Raw genomic sequence first — 20,142 nt, forward strand, 5'->3', positions numbered from 1 at the left:
AGGTCGTTAGCTGCATAAAGACACCTGTCCACCCCATACAATCAGTAAGAATCCAACTACTAACATGGCCAAGACCAAAGAGCTGTCCAAAGACACTAGAGACAAAATTGTACACCTCCACAAGGCTGGAAAGGGCTACGGGGAAATTGCCAAGCAGCTTGGTGAAAAAAGGTCCACTGTTGGAGCAATCATTAGAAAATGGAAGAAGCTAAACATGACTGTCAATCTCCCTCAGACTGGGGCTCCATGCAAGATCTCACCTCGTGGGGTCTCAATGATCCTAAGGAAGGTGAAAAATCAGCCCAGAACTACACGGGAGGAGCTGGTCAATGACCTGAAAAGAGCTGGGACCACCGTTTCCAAGGTTACTGTTGGTAATACACTAAGACGTCATGGTTTGAAATCATGCATGGCACGGAAGGTTCCCCTGCTTAAACCAGCACATGTCCAGGCTCGTCTTAAGTTTGCCAATGACCATTTGGATGATCCAGAGGAGTCATGGGAGAAAGTCATGTGGTCAGTTGAGACCAAAATATAACTTTTGGGTCATAGTTCCACTAAATGTGTTTGGAGGAAGAAGAATGATGAGTACCATCCCAAGAACACCATCCCTACTGTGAAGCATGGGGGTGGTAGCATCATGCTTTGGGGGTGTTTTTCTGCACATGGGGCAGGGCGACTGCACTGTATTAAGGAGAGGATGACTGGGGCCATGTATTGTGAGATTTTGGGGAACAACCTCCTTCCCTCAGTTAGAGCATTGAAGATGGGTCGAGGCTGGGTCTTCCAACATGACAATGACTCGAAGCACACAGCCAGGATAACCAAGGAGTGGCTCTGTAAGTAGCATATCAAGGATGGTGTGGCCTAGCCAGTCTCCAGACCTAAACCCAGTAGAGAATCTTTGGAGGGAGCTCAAACTCCGTGTTTCTCAGCGACAGGCCAGAAACCTGACTGATCTAGAGAAGATCTGTGTGGAGGAGTGGGCCAAAATCCCTCCTGCAGTGTGTGCAAACCTGGTGAAAAACTACAGGAAACGTTTGACCTCTGTAACTGCAAACAAAGGCTACTGTACCAAATATTAACATTGACTTTCTCAGGTGTTCAAATACTTATTTGCAGCTGTATCATACAAATAAATAGTTACAAAATCATATATTGTGATTTCTGAATTTTTTTTTTTAGATTATGTCTCTCACAGTGGGCATGCACCTACGATGACAATTTCAGACCCCTCCATGATTTCTAAGTGGGAGAACTTGCAAAATAGCAGGGTGTTCAAATACTTATTTTCCTCACTGTATATATATATATATATATATATATATATATATATATATATATATATATATATATATATATATATATATATATACAGTACAGACCAAAAGTACATGGAAACTGTTTTTAGTTTAGTCCAGGATCTTGGTCCACTCTTCTATATGGATAATTTTAAATTTGAAGTTCACCTTATTTCACATTTAAATCTTTCTACATATTAATACGATTAGATTAGATTAAACTCATTGTGCAGAGTACAAGTAGAGAGCCAATGAAATGCAAATAGCATCAAACCAGATGTGCAAATTGCTATATACAGTGAGGAAAATAAGTATTTGAACACCCTGCTATTTTGCAAGTTCTTCCACTTACAAATCATGGAGGGGTCTGAAATTGTCATCGTAGGTGCATGTCCACTGTGAGAGACATAATCTAAAAAAAAAATCCAGAAATCACAATGTATGATTTTTTTTACTATTTATTTGTATGATACAGCTGCAAATAAGTATTTGAACACCTGAGAAAGTCAATGTTAATATTTGGTACAGTAGCCTTTGTTTGCAATTACAGAGGTCAAACGTTTCCTGTAGTTTTTCACCAGGTTTGCACACACTGCAGGAGGGATTTTGGCCCACTCCTCCACACAGATCTTCTCTAGATCAGTCAGGTTTCTGGCCTGTCGCTGAGAAACACGGAGTTTGAGCTCCCTCCAAAGATTCTCTATTGGGTTTAGGTCTGGAGACTGGCTAGGCCACGCCAGAACCTTGATATGCTTCTTACAGAGCCACTCCTTGGTTATCCTGGCTGTGTGCTTCGGGTCATTGTCATGTTGGAAGACCCAGCCTCGACCCATCTTCAATGCTCTAACTGAGGGAGGGAGGTTGTTCCCCAAAATCTCGCAATACATGGCCCCAGTCATCCTCTCCTTAATACAGTGCAGTCGCCCTGTCCCATGTGCAGAAAAACACCACCAAAGCATGATGCTACCACCCCCATGCTTCACAGTAGGGATGGTGTTCTTGGGATGGTACTCATCATCCTTCTTCCTCCAAACACGTTTAGTGGAATTATGACCCAAAAGTTCTATTTTGGTCTCATCTGACCACATGACTTTCTCCCATGGCTCCTCTGGATCATCCAAATGGTCAATGGCAAATTTAAAACGTGCCTGGACATATGCTGGTTTAAGCAGGGGAACCTTCCGTGCCATGCATGATTTCAAACCATGACGTCTTAGTGTATTACCAACAGTAACCTTGGAAACGGTGGTCCCAGCTCTATTCAGGTCATTGACCAGCTCCTCCCGTGTAGTTCTGGGCTGATTTCTCACCTTCCTTAGGATCATTGAGACCCTACGAGGTGAGATCTTGCATGGAGCCCCAGTCTGAGGGAGATTGACAGTCATGTTTAGCTTCTTCCATTTTCTAATGATTGCTCCAACAGTGGACCTTTTTTCACCAAGCTGCTTGGCAATTTCCCCGTAGCCCTTTCCAGCCTTGTGGAGGTGTACAATTTTGTCTCTAGTGTCTTTGGACAGCTCATTGGTCTTGGCCATGTTAGTAGTTGGATTCTTACTGATTGTATGGGGTGGACAGGTGTCTTTATGCAGCTAACGACCTCAAACAGGTGCATCTAATTTAGGATAATAAATGTAGTGGATGTGGACATTTTAAAGGCAGACTAACAGGTCTTTGAGGGTCAGAATTCTAGCTGATAGACAGGTGTTTAAATACTTATTTGCAGCTGTATCATACAAATAAATAGTTTAAAAATCATATATTGTGATTTCTGGATTTTTTTTTTTTAGATTATGTCTCTCACAGTGGACATGCACCTACGATGACAATTTCAGACCCCTCCATGATTTCTAAGTGGGAGAACTTGCAAAAAAGCAGGGTGTTCAAATACTTATTTTCCTCACTGTACATGTAGACATGACAGTGTGGAAATAAAGAGCATTATGCAGAGAAATGCATAGTCCAATGGTCTATTGTACAGAGATCACATAGTAACTATAGAGCAAAATGTGCAAAAAAAACCCCCCAAAACAACAATTAGAAAATCTATGTAAGGCAAGTAGCATTGTAGTGCAAATTAAAGGTGTGCAATAGGCACGATATGTATATGCAGAACATATAAATGCATACATGAACAGAGATTGCCTTCAATAGCATGATACAATAACAAAAGAACAAGGTGAAACACGTGGATACACATGCACAAATAGAAGAGCTATTAAATATATGTTTATATAGCTAAAGTTTCACATACTTTTATTTCAATTTAATTGTGTAGTAGAATATAATAGATATATAATAGATTTGTTTATTTTGCCGAGAACATACTAAAGTAGGCAAAATATTCAAGATATGATCTCAAAAAGGGACATATTACAACTTGCTCGTGCACCCTGTCTGTCTGTTTGTCTGTCTGTCTGTCTGTCTGTCTGTCTGTCTGTGAGTCAGTGAGTGAAGGTTGTGGTATTACAAAGAATAAAACAACGGAGTGATAAATTGTTAGGGGACTGAAAATAAAAGCTTAAATCATCCCCTAATGTATGTCTAATCAATGCCATGAGATCTGGAAGTATATACAGGTTGGATTTCATGAGTTTGTCATCCTCAAACTTGTTACAGATACACATCAGAGTCCATCACAAAGTATATCTATCACAAAGGTAAAAACCACAGTGGACATTTTATTTGACTTTATTCATTTTTTTGCTCAAATTTCATGAATATGTTCGTTACTGTATTTCCTTTCAGAGACATCAGCGCCACCTAGTTGTAAAGTATGACGTATTATTTGTTAAACGACCTTTTTTTCTTTCTTGAGTGATCCGCCAGATGTTTCCAGCTCATCAGATTGACCTTTTTGACATTTCCGTTGTCATATTGTAGCGTTTGTGATTCTGCACGTGTTTGTTTCTGCACTGTATCATTTTTTTTATTTTTGTTTTGTTATCATTTTTTGTTTGCGCCCTGTCGGCCACCGTACTCCAGAACACCAAGCAATGCAACACAGTGAGGAAGTATAAATACTTGGCAACCCAGTTCTTTAGACCCAGCCATAGGCTGTGCCTGGTTGTTGGGTGAAACTGTCAGTTCAACAAGTGAAAGAAAAAGAAGAAGAAGAAAAAGAAGTCCCATGCGGTTTTTTTTTTAAAGGGATAATGGATTCCTACAAACGTTTTAGTGATGAAAACTACAAGCACTGGCTGCAGGCAGCTGAGAGTCTCTATATACTGAGGAGTCTCATTCGCGATTTTGTGGAAAACGAAACCGAATCTTTTCACAGCTCTCTGCGGGAAAAGCTGAAAGATGACATTTGTAACTCAAAATGTACTCTCCATAAATATACTCCAAGAAATAAAAAGGTAAACTGTCAAAGCTGGGAATGGGTTTTAATGATTACAATGACAAGAGGTTCATTATGCATGTTTTTATGAACTGTATATGTCATTTGCTAATCAGGACCTTCATAAAGATTCTAGATTGCATTTTACTTTTCTTTTTATAGAGAAGGTTGAATTATTACTTCATTGGCTTCATTCCTAAGGGGTTTTATTCATCATATACAACACCCAGCATTGCACATCCCAGTTTCTGTTGGGAAGATGGAGATGTTTAAAGGCCTTGCCCAGACACACCCAACAGGGGCAGGGGCTTGAACCCATGAACTTCTGAACCACTAAAGCACTCCTACCAAAGTTAAAGATTATCCTGCAACAAGGGGTTGTGTTAAAAAAAAACAATCTCTATAAAAAGGAAAACTTTTAAGGCATTTGTCCAAAGTGACTTGTGACTATGATCTCATATATACAACTGAGTAGTTGCTTTTTAACAGCTTGCTCAAGGGCCCAGCAGTGGTGGTGGTGGGATTTCTTGTGAATTTTCGCTGTCCGGTCTTAACCACCAAGCAACCACTTTTCCATTCCAGAGGCCAAAAGAGTGGATTACAGTAGTGAAACTGTTATGGGTGGACTTCAGGTGCCACCCAGATGAGGTCGAGTTTTCCTTTTGAGTCTGGTTCCTCTCTAGGTTTCTTCCACATGCTATCTTAGGGAGTTTTATCTTTCCATCGTCACAACTGGCTCGCCCATTAGGGATAATCCTCAAAAGTAGGAACAAACTTTTAGGCACTAAACTTATAATTTTTTTTATACAACTTTATAACCTGTCCATTGTTAAAAAAGGGATTTTGAATTGCACTCGATATAGAGGAGGTTAATTATTAATTTATGAATGAATTGCTTCTTCAATTCATAGTATTTTAAATTCCTAATAAATTAAATTCTTCGACTAAATTAGTGATACTATTTCCAGGTGTCTAAAATGAACATTATGAAACAAATAACAAGACCTTAATTAATGCCTTATACAGTAAACTAAACTTTAGTCATATCCATGCTCACTTGAAAATACATCCTTCATTCATTCATTTTCTCCCGCTTATCCGTAATCCGGGTCGCGGGGGCAGCAGTCTAAGCAGGCCCCCGCCTTCGACTGCTGCCCAATCCTCACAGCACCGTCCCTTACGGTCCCTCCTGCAGGTGGTGAGCCCACAGGAAGTTGAATATACATGACTTTGGAAAATAGTTATTGCTTTAGCAAACTGTCAGTATACTGGATTACAGCGATATCGGTGTATCTTATTACCACATTAATGCTAACCAATTTGCAGGCCTTTAATTGGTGCACTTATATAGTATTAGAGTATAATCTTTAAAAGGACAGGTACATGCCAGCATCTTTAGTAATCTAAGTATCTGTAGTAAATATGTGTTTCTCAAATCAAAATTGCTTTCCACAGTTTTCAATTTGTGATAAGTGTGAGCGGTGGAAAGATGAGATCTTGGACAACCATAGAAACAAGAGTATGGACATACAATGGAGTAACTGCCAGTCGCACTTGTGGCCTAAAGACAAATGGGAAGTGGCCAAGGTGAGTTCGGAGCAGCACACTTATTTCACGTTCCATCATAACTTTTTTTATAAGGAAAAATCCTTATTCCTTATAATTATATATAGTATATGTTAATATATATATTATAATATTATATTGTATATATTATATATTAATATTATATCATATATTCCTTATAGGGAGCACATAATTATAATTTAAACACATAAATATAATTCTGAATTGCCATTTTATCACTTTAACCGTTTGCTTTTCTTTAGCTTTAAATTTGATCTTGCTTTGATTTTATTCGTTAACCACAATGCCGTTCGCTTACCAGTCGAAATTCATTTCTCTCCAAAGACATCGATGCAGCAGCACCTTACTTTTCTTTAGTCTCTCAGCTCTCACACTTTCAGGTTTCAGGTTGGATACTAATACCCATAATCATAACATCGATAACATTGGGAGTTTTTTTTATCATGTAGATGTTTAGCTCATTATTTCTTTCTGTATCTGATTGCACCTTTTGTATCTCAGTGCATAATTACATTGTAATCTGCAATACCTCCAAGTTAGAGTTCTTAGTAATAAGAAACATTGGCTATCACTCAAAATGGGGGGAAAAACAATTTAGCCTCTGATTCAGCTGTTCGAAGTGACTAACAGCAAAACTTCATTATTATCACTTATGTTTGTGATCACAGAAACTGCTACATCGATGTAACTGTGCTAGCAATGTACTGTGATGTCAGTGCATTGGAATTATAAAGAATCAACTGGAAAAGTAGCTTTCAGACTCTCTAAACACGTTACAAATAATATAAATCTATTCAATCGGTTTCAGTTTGGAACTGATCTTCTTATAGTTGCTTCGTATTGAATTTAACCTAAACACGTCTTGTATTCCTCAGGTTTATATGCTGCGTGGAATAAAAAACCATCACAGTTATGATCAGTTTGACATTTCTTCCATTCTGAACTTCATGTCTCACTGCAAGTACTTCGAACCCTTTGTGAAAGTCAATTGCCTAACCAAGGTAAAAAGAATTAAATCATTCAGATGCCTTTTTCTTTTTTTATTTATTGAAATGTTTTTGTCTCAGCCTGTATGCGCATTGAGAAACCAGATTGATCCGCTATGTACTTTATGGGTACCGTATTTTTCGGACTATAAGTCGCTACTTTTTTCCCACGTTTTGAACCCCGCAGCTTAAACAACGAAGTGACGTATTTATGAATTTTTCCTGGGTTTTTGCCGGTTTCACAAACTTCAAGCCAAAAAACTGAACCCCATAACATTAGACCAATAAAATTTCCGAATGGAAATGAAAAAAAACGCACCTCACCTGTGTTCTTAGCTGCACGGCATCGGGAGAAAAAAAAGGTTTTCTTAAACGCACGACGACGCCAAAAGATAAACTCCCGAGCGAAATAGTTGTGAAAGGAAGGAGGAAGACAGTGAACAATGACTTTCTTGGTAGGCTACTGTTTAGATACAAGCCGTTGTAGCACGTGGAGTCTGGGTGAAGGGAGAGCTCGCTAACTCCAGTTACAACAGAAATCATATAAGCACAGACAGGTTTCCAAAACTTGTGCTTTTTTATTATTCTTGGCAACAGCGTTATGGGTTAGTCAAAGAAACTTAGAAATAAGCATCAGAAAATAATAAGGACATATTCCTTGGTCTCCACACATGCAGTGATAGCGGAAAAATGCGGCGCCAGGCCATTCCCAAAATACCGCTATGCTCGTAAAGAAAGCCCAACATATTTCACCCGTTACACCGTGTAACAGACACTGTCTTTCATTAAAGCCTGTGTAAAGTTCATTAGCTTCAGTGTAGACAGGCGGCTTATAGACAGGTGTGGCTTATTTATGTTTAAAATAAAAATCTTTGTCAAATTCAGTGGGTGCGGCTTATATATGGGTGCACTTTATAGTCCGTATAAGTACATATATAAATTGTATGCCATGTAGGATGTCATGTTTATTTTTCTTTTTTTTGTTCATCATGAAGGTCATCAGTGTGAGAAACAAACTGATGCATTCCCCTGACTTCAGGTTAAGCAAAAAGGAGATGGATGAAAGTATATCAAATGTTGAGGTGCTGGCTAAGATTTTTGAGAAATATGCACCTGGACTAAAAAACATATCAGAACAAATACAACAGGTATTATGCATTTAAAACACAACACAGCAACATTTAAGAATAAGTACTTCAATAAAAATTTTATTTCTCATAAAAAATGGCTTGGGTGAAATTCCATGAAAATGGAAAAAAAAAAAAACCTTGCTCTAAACTCTTTGCATTTTGTGTCATACAGTTTCAAAACATTTTGCAAAAGTGTAGTGGACAGGCTTCCCAGAGTGCAACAGACAGCAAGGAAGGAACTCTAAAGCTGCTAGACAAAGAGCAACATGCCCTGAAGGAAAAGATCGAGTTCCTGACCAAATGCTATGAAGAAGATCAAGGCACAGAGATCAAGGTAACACTAATATCCTTGCACAAATTAATATTTCTGATACCTCACTACATACAAAATATGGAGTTTTCTGTTGTTTTCTATCTCCTTGTTGGCTTCAGGAAGAACTTCAGGGCATGAGAAATTTCCTAGACCAAAACAAAGATTTGCTGGAGAACTTGGGTCCACAAATACAGCGGTTGAATGAAATACAAGAGAAAGTGAACAAGCATGAACAGGATATCAACAAACTGTATAACAGAGTGGACCAGCTGGAAAGCAGTGCACCTGGTGGGTGAAAGATGAATGAAGATAGAATTAAAGACATACCCGTATAGACAATTAATATAGAATTTGTTATAGCACATGGTTATTGATGGATTTAAATAATAAGGTGTATGTACTGAACTTGAGAGTTGGTGAACCCAAGTGCAAAAATGAATTGAAAGTTCAAAAGAGTTTATTGACAATCCAAAGCAATAAGGATCGAACTATTTCTAAAGATCATTCAATAAATTAAAAATAATAATAATCCAAAAGGTTAATCCAAAAGGCAGAAATATCTTCCCAAATTGGCGATCAGCAGAAATAGTTCCCCAAGGCAGAAATAGATAAAATCAAGGTTATAAAAACATTACTTACATTCAGTGGTGAACGAAGTACAAAGCCCATGTAGTTTAGTTAAAGTAAAGATACAGTAGGTCAAAGTTTCTCCAGTAAAAGTAAAAGTGCTCCCTTTAAACTTTTACTTGAGTGAAAGTACAAACATATTTCCTTCAATTGTACTTAAGTATCCAATGTACCATGGTATCCTATTATCTCTTTTTGCGTAATCAACTCAGTTTATGTGAAAAGACTCTAATTTTACTCTTAGCACACCGATCTATTAATAGAATAATATTAATAAGTCAAACACTGATTGATATCTATTAAAATGATCATGAGCCCAAAACCTTCTTTTTAACTACTTAAACAAAATCACGTAAATATGGCCACGGGTGTTGTGCCGAGTTCGAGTCAGGAGTTTCTTCCATTATTTATTACTATCTAAATGTTCTGATTGCTGTTGAACTGATTCTGAACTGTAAACGCCAAGCAACCTTCCGTGATTGGTGGCTTCATGCGTGCTTTAACAGTTACGTTTTTATCCATTCGTAAATAAAAACGTAACGACTAGTTGAGTAGTTGAGTAAAAAGTACGATATTTGACTTTGAAATGTAGTGAAGTTTAAGTAAAAGTCTCCCGAAATGGAAATATTTGAGTAAAGGACATGAAAAAGCTACTTATGTACACTAACAAATTACATTTACTTCATTATCGTCCACCAGTTTTACATGAGACATGAGGGTGGCTGGCCTTAGCACAACTAACACAGGTGATGACAATATCATTAGTGACATAAGGGACAAAACATGGCGAACAACCAAAACTCAAAATAATAAATCCAAAATTCTGATTGGATGATCTGTTGTGACTTGCTGGCACACATTGTTACTTGTAAATGTGGAGAAGCTAATTGAACCCGTGACTTTCCTGCGATTCAAATTACATTTTGAGATTAGGAGTTGTGAATAACGTGTGCTCCCAAAGATATGATCGTCCAATTCCAGACGATCATATAATCACCTTTCTTTTGGTTAAAGACATTCAAGTAAACTTGGAAATGAAACCGAACAGAAACATTATGCTTTATTATATATAGCTACCATGAACCCAAGAAAGCACCAGATTACATATTTGGAATAAGATCAGCATTATTAACTACCGTATTTTCAGGACTATAAGCCGCTACTTTTTTCCCACTCTTTAAACAACGAATCGGCTAATTTATGGATTTTTCCTGGGTTTTTCCCGGTTTCACAAGCTTCAAGCCAAAAAACTGAGCCCCGTAACATCAGACCAATGAAATTGCGAAACGGGTTCAGGTGAACCGATGAAACTGTTTATATTAAATCAGATGTGCTCCCACTGAATCGGGCCGCACCACATCATAAATATGGATGATGTTCCTCTGACGTTTGACCTGCCGCTCACTCGGACGGTCTACAGGAAATGCGAATCATTCGTCACGCTGAAAACAACCGGGCATGAAAAAACGCACTTCACCTGTGTTCTGAGCTGCACGGCATCGGAAGAAAAGCTTCACCGATGGTGATTTTTAAACGCACGACGATGCCAAAAGAAAAACTCTCAAAGGAAATAGTTGTGAAAGGAAGGAGGAAGACAGTGAACAATGACTTTCTTTGTAGGCTACTGTTTAGATACAAGTCGTGTAACAGACACTGTCTTTTGTTAAAGCCTGTGTAAAGTTCATTAGTTTCAGTGTAGACACCTGCGGCTTATAGACAGGTGCAGCTTATTTATATATATATATATATATATATATATATATATATATATATATATATATATATAAAAAATAAAAATCTTTGTCAAATTCAGTCGGTGTGGCTTATATTTGGGTGCGCTTAATAGTCCGGAAATTACGGTAAATGTAGAAAAAATGTAAATAAGTTTTATCTCTCAATAGCAAGATTGTTCAGAACTTTATATATACAGTTTGAGTTTCAAAAATAAAATGCGATAAATTGATTGGGCCAAATGCTGTTTGTAAGTAGTCATCTTAAGTTTAAATGTACAAGAATGAATATCGTGTAAATTCTAAAAGATAAAAGCTTTAGATATTAGGGTCTTTAGATATTTTTATCTACACAGTATATATTGAACTCATTGTGATCCACAGACCCAATGTTCACTGGTGATGTGCTTAAGTTCAAGAATTATGTGTTCGAAGAGGCTCAAAAAAGGAACATGCCAGAACCTGAATTTACAGAGGAATGTGAACCTAGTGGTAAGTAAACAATTAATATTTATATAATATTAATTATATATTAAAATATAATTAATATAATAATGAATATGGAATGAAATGCATTATTAAAATTTTTTTTTACTAATTTGCAATCACATGTTCAGCGTTGCTCAATACACTAATGAATATTTATCCTCATTCAAATGACTGTGTTTTCAGGTTACAGGGGTGTTTTGATTGTGAACGGACGCACATTTAAAGGGACGCAGGTGTGTAATAATAAAAGAAATACCCACCAAGAGGTTGCTAGGATCGCTCTGGATTTTATGAAATCTCATCCTGAGTGGAAAGAAGAGACATATGAAACACCTTCATCAGCCCCAAGTAAAATGTTTTCCCAATTTATTTAGGCAGTGACAATTTTTTATTCTCATTATTCAAGAAACCACAATGCTGTCAAAACACAACTACCAGGTTATTAAGTAATTTAACAATGCAAATTTTTGGTAATGTTCTTGTTTAGAATTCCAAAGTGTGTAGCTGGAAATGTAGGTATACATAATGAGCTTGTTGAAATTGCATAGACAATAAGGACCTTTTCATTTTAGGTACTATCTATTATGGTATTGTGACTGTGGTTCTCAAAAACCAAGAGGTTGTTTCTGATGGTTGTGCTGAAGAGAAAGAAGCCATTGAATCAGCTTACAGGAAACTAGCCTGTAACTTTGGCCTTGAAGGTGTGTGCCGTTGATTATAATCAAATGTACAGTACAGACCAAAAGTTTGGACACACCTTCTCATTCAAAGAGTTTTCTTTATTTTCATGACTATGAAAATTGTAGATTCACACTGAAGGCATCACAACTATGAATTAACACGTGGAATTATAAATGGAATTATATACATAACAAAAAAGTGAACTGAAAATATGTCATATATTGCTTTGCACACTCTTGGCATTCTCTTGATGCCTACTTTGAAGAACCTACAATATGACATATTTTCAGTTCACTTTTTTATTATGTATATAATTCCACATGTGTTAATTCATAGTTTTGATGCCTTCAGTGTGACTCTACAATTTTCATAGTCATGAAAATAAAGAAAACTCTTTGAATGAGAAGGTGTGTTCAAACTTTTGGTCTGTACTGTATATATAATATATATAAACATTTGGTCTGTACTGTATATATAATATATATAAACATTTGGTCTGTACTGTATATATAATATATATACAGTACAGACCAAAATTTTGGACACACAAGGTGTGTCCAAACTTTTGGTCTGTACTGTAATAATGTAATGTTTATGCAAATGTACCCAGTAACTTGGTCCGAATTTTTGCTCTTGCCCCATGCAATAGGTAAAACAGCAGTACAAGAGTATTTCCAACGATGTAATTTCCCACAGCCACAGGAACACTCAGTTCAAAAAGACGATAAGATCTTCTGCAGACTACAGCTCACTGGGGCTTTCCCATTTTCTGACAAAGGTAATTAAGTATCAGTCTGTCTGGTTAACCACAATAGTGTTGTATGATTAGTTATCTCCTTTACATTTCTTGTTGTTATCCATCCCTGAAACTTGGTTTATAAAAATCCTTTAGATGGATCTACAAAGAAGAAACAGGCTGAGCAGCAGGCAGCCAAGATTGCACTGCAACATTTGTCAGGACTCTTAAACTTCAGTTTTGAGAAGAAAGCATGCGACAACTACAAAGGTTTTCTGAAGGAACGTCTAGAAGCCATCGGTCTGAAACAACCCGAGTACATTTTCACATGTAACAAAGTTGCTGGCATTGAAGAACTTGAGTGTTTGTCTAAGAGTGAAGAAAATTCACAGAGTGAGTGTTTTTTTTATTGATATTATTTCTAGATTTGTAACCTATAGTGTTTTTGAAAGATCTACCAACAGAACATAACATTACTTTGCAAAATAAGTAAATATGTCAGAAATATATCATCGAAGAGAAAACACCTGATGATTTTGAGTTTTTTCATTGTAGGCAAAAATTTTTATGGTATTGTGACTGTGGCCCTCAACAACCAAGAGGTTGTTTCTGATGTTTGTGATCAAAAGGAAGAAGCCACTGAATCAGCTTACAGGAAACTAGCCAGCCAGTTTGGTCTGCCTTCTCTTGATGGTGGGTGCGAATGACTATGTGATCGTAATATTTATGTAGATTGACCCAGGAGCTTTCTCAGAAGTTTTGCTCTTGCCCCACACAACAGGTAAAGCAGCAGTACAGGAGCATTTTAAAAGATCTAATTTCCCACTACCACTGGAAGACTTAGTTCAGAAAGGCGATAAGTTCTTCTGCAAACTCCAGCTCACTGGAGATTTTACATTTTCTGACAAAGGTAAGCAAGACCCCAGTTTGTATTGTTAACCACAATACAGGGTTTTCATGGCATCTTAAGCAGTCTAAAATTTAAAATATCAAACTTTTAGACCTGAAAAATTATTTAACCAGAAGAAAGGTGATTATCATATCCTTGGGAGCAAGGAAACATCTTCATTTTCCTATGTCTATGTAACGCTACCTCTGATACTCTTTAATACGGTATCTCATCATTTAAATTAATAGTTTTTGTTTGTTTGTGTCCGTGGTGTCGTAGTTCTTTCTTTTGCTGGTCCAAACATAATTTGCTGTATTACGACTACAAATAAGACGAACATGCAACATCCAGTCAGCTTTCTGTTATTGGTGCGAATCTGTCTTGGATTGTACCACAGACATAAAGCGGATTTTATTCTTCAGCTATGGGAAAGTGCAAGTTTAGCGATACTTGGCTTGAAAAAAAAATCAATTTAGGGATTGGTTAAGGTTAGTTGCTAACAACATATTTGTGTGTGTGTTTGATGTTGTGATATAGGTCTTAAATTCCATTCTTAATGATCTTAAATGATTTAAAAAAGTCTCCAATTTGACTTGGTAAAACCAGCAGAAACCTTAACAATAGCATGTTTGATTGGACTATTCTTCAGTGTCTTCTCAATCACTGATACTTGGTTTATGAAAACCCTTTAGATGGATCTACAAAGAAGAAACAGGCAGAACAGCAGGCAGCTAAGGTTGCCCTGCAACATTTGTCAGGACTCTTTAAATGCAGTTTTCAAGTTGAAGCTGAGAAAAACTACAAAGTTTTGTTGAAAGAACAACTAGATATTTTACATCTCAAAAGTCCTGTGTACAGCAGTAAGGAAAACGGAGAGGCCAGTGAAAACGTGGAGGGTCCCAGCACAAGTGGAGGTAATTTTCTCTGTGAGTTTGACTTTATTCATATACTGCTATATATGCTATTTTTGACAAATAAAAGAGAGCAAATAATTGATGTGTTTGTTCTTTGCAATAAAGATGAACCTGTTAGGACTGCAGCATCCAGCACTACAACCATTAGCAAGAACGTTAGTCTGAAAAAGAAGCACAGTATAAGTCAGGAGTGTCTGGTGACAGAAACTCAGGATCAAAGCCTTCCAGACATCCTCAACAAAGCCCCCAGGTTGGAGAAAACAGGTACACAATAATTTGTTGCTGGTAGAATAACAGCCAGTATCAGATTTTCAACAACATGTAAAGCAGTTATTACTTTACCTAGCTGATGTTTATGTGTTTTACAGACATCGACAGACTTCTAGAATTGTTTCATCTCAAGCCTCCATCAGTAATAGTCAAAAATGTCAGCACTGAGAAGAATTTTATCTGTCGTGTGGAGATAAACTTGGACAAATTCATGTTTCAGAACAACAGTGACTACATTGTCAAGAAAGAAGCCATTCGAAAAACCTATTTATTGCTTGGGAATGCTTTGGGAATTTCGAAAGCAATATTAGGTAACATGCGACTTTACAAATACCACTGTACGGGGCTGCTTTTGGCCTTTAGTATGTATCATGTATATACTGTATATATATTTATTTAATAAATCAATAGATGTCTGTATCTGCCTCCCTCTTTTAGATGAAAGCAATGCTCTTATGCTGGTGAAACAAGATTTTTCCCAGAAGTCTCTCACCCCTCCAAAGGAAGTCTTTGAAAACAAAAAATGTTCACTTCATGATATAACATACAATGTAATATATGATGGAACAGGTTAGTTTGACTGCTTCATAAATCACAAAATGTATGAATTTTCATTTTATCTTTATACATACCACATTAGAACATTTTGCTAAAGGAAAGTAGGACAAAAATGGAAAATAAATTGTTTTTGTGGATTTTTATAAATAATTTCCCTGATGTGAAATAGTACAAAAACATAAAAACAATGGAATATTTCAATTTTATTGTCATTTTGTTATATAGTATGTATAATTATAATATGTGTCTGTTCTTTTTTTATTGGAACCCCTACTACAGGATTTTTTGTTGATGACTGACTTGACTGGCTAATTTATTTGTATTTTTTTCTGCAGGCTCCAGTGAAGAAGAAGCAAAACAAGATGCCCTGCAGAAAGCCCTAGATACACTAACCTTGCTCTGTGGGTTCAAATCTTTGCCAAAATCCACCACAGTTGATGGAACAGTGCTTCAGATTAATAACTTACTAAAAACAAAAGGTCAAGCAGATCTCATTTATTCGCTCAAACCCATCCTATATAAAAGGTCAGTTGAGCTCCTGTTTCAAGATTACACCATGGAGAGCAAAGACGGAAAGAATAAAAAAGAAAATCAGAATCATCTCACTAAATGCATTCTGGGCCTGCTAGCGTTGGAGCCAGGTAAGAATCAAGAGGTTTGAAATGACTAACTTGACGATCAGCTTCTAAAGCATTGTAACAAGCTGCTTCAAGCCTGTTAGATAAATTAAATGGAAATGATTCTTAATTATGCAGGTTCAAAGTAAAAAATTATTATATTTGCCATAATGAGTATAGAAGTCTATTAAGATTTGCATCTTTAAATGAGCAAACAAACATTCTTATTTTGTATGTTTGCTATAAGAATATACAGTTTGCGGTGTTAATATCCTGCAGCAAACATTTCACCACTTACAATCATTATTACCTGATGTGTAATTAGAAAAGAGAGCCAGTATCTGTAATTTGCAGTAGAGTGAAATTTCTTTCATCACATAGCTTGTTAGAACTGTAATTTGGTGCTAGCAGAAAGGGGGTTAAGGGCTTTGCTCAGTGGTCTACCAGTTGCAGGTTACCAATAAACCAGCAAACTAATAAACCAATAATGTTTAATAACCAATAAACTTTTTTTCGAATTAGCTTATAATTTCAAGCTTAAGTAAAATATATATATATATATATATATATATATATATATATATATATATATATATATATATATATATATATTATATGATAAGGTTTTTAAAGTTTGGGAGTAATTCCTAGAGGTCGACTGCATCCATAACGTTGCGTCCGCAAGCTGAGAAGGTCCGCTGTCATTATCGGCGCAGCCTCTAGGGGCGAAGCTTCTCAGCTTGCGGACCCAACGTTATGGATGCAGTCGACAAGATCTTTTTAAAAATAATATTAAAAATAGCTAATCAAACATTTATTGTTTTGCAGAATCAAACACGGTCTCTTTAAGGAACTATCTAGATGAGTGGTTTAAACAGAAGAATCTGAAGCAGCCTGTGTTTGAGAGCATTAAAGAAGTTAATGGATTGAAAGTCACATTTTCTGTCGAAGTTTCCTTCTCAAATCCAAGTGAGGATACAATAATAAATACATTTAATATACTCTTTAAATGACAATAAAATGATATAGTGTCTAATACAACTTTCTCATTTCAGACTGGGAAGACAGCATGAAGGTTGCAGAAGAGAAGTTGATCGATAAACTCAGGGAAAGGGTAACATGTTTGACTAAAAAGAGTATAATGGATATTTAATATATGTCTGATTGTTTTTTAAGATGACTATGGAGGCGTAACATGATGATTACCAACTACAATCTGTGACCATCAGCTATCAATTGGTCCAATTTTATAAGACATACTAAATCCTCTTGTGTCTTGGTAGATGGGATTCCTAAAACCTTGTTCATTGTCTTTATCTCATTTGTAAAAGTTTTTTTTATTAATGAGCATTTCCTGTGAACACATTTACAATACATTAACATAATATGCAAATTTGATCGTAAAACAATGAGCAACCCGATACATTTTTCTCTAAAATCATATGCATTTGGAGCATGAGTGCAGTTTAACTTCTTAAAGGCCACACATTTTAATACAAATGAACTTTTTTAGTGTAGCTATGGTCATTAAATTAAATAATTTAAAAAAAATAGCTTTATTGCGTTCAAATTGTTAGTTACTCAAAGAGATTTTTTTTTTATAAATTAAAAAATAAAATATAGTGAATATCTGCACAATTGTGACTACTTATGGTGTTTGGCCTGTCACATTATTCTTACTGCTAAATCAGTTTACTTACCACAACAGCACTTTTGATCATTTGATTTTGCATCATCGATCATGTTATGACTTTTCCTAATTATAGGTCACTTGGTGAAGTGTATATATAGAGAGAGAATGATTATGCACCAATAGACAAAAAAGAACGTGGGGCCATTTGTCCAAAAATACCCTAAATCATCTCCATGACAACAAGCGGTGATGCCCCCAGCTTTTTAGCATGTGGATATTTGATTAGCTATTTTTAATATTTTTTAAAAAGATCTTGTCGATGTTTAAATATGCATTGATATAGATATATTGATATTAATATTGACTATTTGATACAAAGTCAGAAAATATACCCAAGACTATTAATGTGGTGTTTGTAAGTGCTTATATCTCTCACATTTTAATATTTTCCCATTGTTTTCCCATTTTGAGGACCCCATAAGTAAAACACTGTACATCTTTGGTCAAATAAGTATCAACTATTTGTTGTATAAGTGAATTTCTTTACTACTTTTTCCCCCCCAAGACTGTATTTTTCCCTAAGACTTTATGCAAGTCTCTTACTGTGACAGTAAAGATTACATTTTTTGTTATTTCATTTCATTTTTAATTTTTATTTTATATGCATGTCATCACTTAATACTATATTCAGCCCTTTCAGGTTTTTTTTTAATTTTTTAATTTGTGCTTCTCCTCTGCACAATGTTATCAACTGCAGCTGCACAATTGGTCACAAAGATAGACAAAAATATTCATTATGCTGTTGTATTTATGCATATGCATCACTCATGGTCTTTTATGAGTCACGAGGCGAGAAGGAGGGGAGAGGCCAGGTCTACAGACCGAAAAAGTGTTTGCTGCTCTGTCTGAAGTGGAGGCGTCAGACACACTATGCTGTACAAAGTTCAGAAGTGTTCAAGTGTGTGTTTTTCTTATCTAGTTCTTTGCTGTGCTTTATAAACATGTTTTAGAGTGATTTTTTTCAGACCGATTTGGGGTTGATTTTATGAAGAGGGACTATTTGGTAATTTAGTATATTAATAATGTTTGCAGATGCACTTATATTTAAACTATAAAGTATATTGGTAAAGGAAATCCTTATTCAGTTATATTTAACCTGGTTGGTACAGTTTTCTCATGATTCCTGTCATCATTCTGATTCTGCTTTGATTATCCGGGTGTTTAACATGAAACTAAAGTGGCTTTAGTACAGTATCAGTTAGGATATAGTGTTGTTTTCCAGCTCAATGCATAGGTTCCGCATGGGTTACTTACCACATCCTGAAAATAAGACTAAAATGCTTAAGAGATCAGTTGCTGCACAGGAAGTAGCATCTGTGTTTACAGTAAGAAAAGGTGTGAAGACAGTTTGAGATCTTTATTGTCATCCAAGTTTTGTAAGAGAACTGGAAAGCACGTTAAATGCACACGAAAGCACATGTACATCATTTATGGTAATATGCTCATTACAAACGCATGGACAGTCCAGATGCTACTGTGTATTTAACACCGTGTTTTTATCATTTTAATCAATAATCACTGTAACTCTATAAAATCTTTGTTTTTATTTATTTAAGAATTTCCTTTCAGCATTTCGATTGATTTTATTAAATTGGATTGTTTTCTCTAAACACTTTGTATTTGAATCGGGGTTAGATCACTGTCAAGCACCTTGTATACTTGTTTTCAAGTCTCAAATAAAAACTACTACTATTATTATTTTATTATTATTATTATTATTATTATTATTATTATTATTATTATTATTATTATTATTATTATTATTATCATCATTACAAGTCAGTCATTCAGTCTTTATTATAATTATACTTATGGTCTAAACTTGAGACATTCATATGAATTTTGGTCAACATCTTTTTATTTCCTGTGGAAGACGTGCACTTTGCCTCTCTATTTTCAGAACTATACAACATCAAAAAACGTGTGACAGGTTTCTGTTTTGATTAGTTTGAGCATGTGGGTTTGTGTGTGTGTGTGGGTGGGTGTGTGTGTGTGTGTGTGTGTGTGTGTGTGTGTGTGTGTGTGTGTGTGTGCCTGTGTGAACAAAATGTCTCTTGCAGCATTTTAGGCAGCAGCAACGGGTCAATGTTGATTATCATTATTACTATTATTATTATTAGTAGTAGTAGTAGTAGTAGTAGTAGTAGTAGTAGTAGTAGTATTAGTTTACAGTTGTCAAGAGGTCACATGTGAAATTTCTGGCATTCTTAGTGTGCTTTAGATCATCAGTTGTCGTGTACAGGGGATTAGGCCGATTAGAGCTACTACAACTACTGTACAAATC

General features: G+C 36.0%; 1 protein-coding gene across 2 annotated transcripts; it reads left to right on the forward strand.

Annotated features, from left to right (window-relative positions):
• The first annotated feature begins 4,068 nt into the window (after positions 1 to 4,068).
• Positions 4,069 to 19,553, forward strand: LOC310715679 (uncharacterized protein). Of its 2 annotated transcripts, none has more exons than XM_083522285.1 (20): positions 4,069 to 4,657; positions 6,094 to 6,225; positions 7,101 to 7,226; positions 8,207 to 8,359; positions 8,514 to 8,675; positions 8,774 to 8,942; positions 11,396 to 11,503; positions 11,684 to 11,848; positions 12,073 to 12,201; positions 12,831 to 12,959; positions 13,074 to 13,310; positions 13,473 to 13,610; positions 13,699 to 13,827; positions 14,499 to 14,732; positions 14,826 to 14,984; positions 15,089 to 15,301; positions 15,429 to 15,560; positions 15,884 to 16,189; positions 16,994 to 17,134; positions 17,221 to 19,553. In XM_083522285.1, the coding sequence occupies exons 1-20, from the start codon at positions 4,454 to 4,456 to the stop codon at positions 17,316 to 17,318; spliced, it is 3,264 nt and encodes a 1,087-aa protein (XP_083378411.1). In that variant the 5' UTR covers positions 4,069 to 4,453; the 3' UTR covers positions 17,319 to 19,553. The 2 variants fall into 2 exon arrangements, with proteins under 2 accessions (XP_083378411.1, XP_083378412.1); XM_083522286.1 differs by having other exon boundaries at positions 14,499 to 14,720.
• Positions 19,554 to 20,142: the final 589 nt, after the last annotated feature.

The sequence above is a fragment of the Silurus aristotelis genome (genome assembly GCF_946808225.1).
Source record: "Silurus aristotelis genome assembly, chromosome: 20".
Lineage (NCBI taxonomy): Eukaryota > Metazoa > Chordata > Actinopteri > Siluriformes > Siluridae > Silurus > Silurus aristotelis.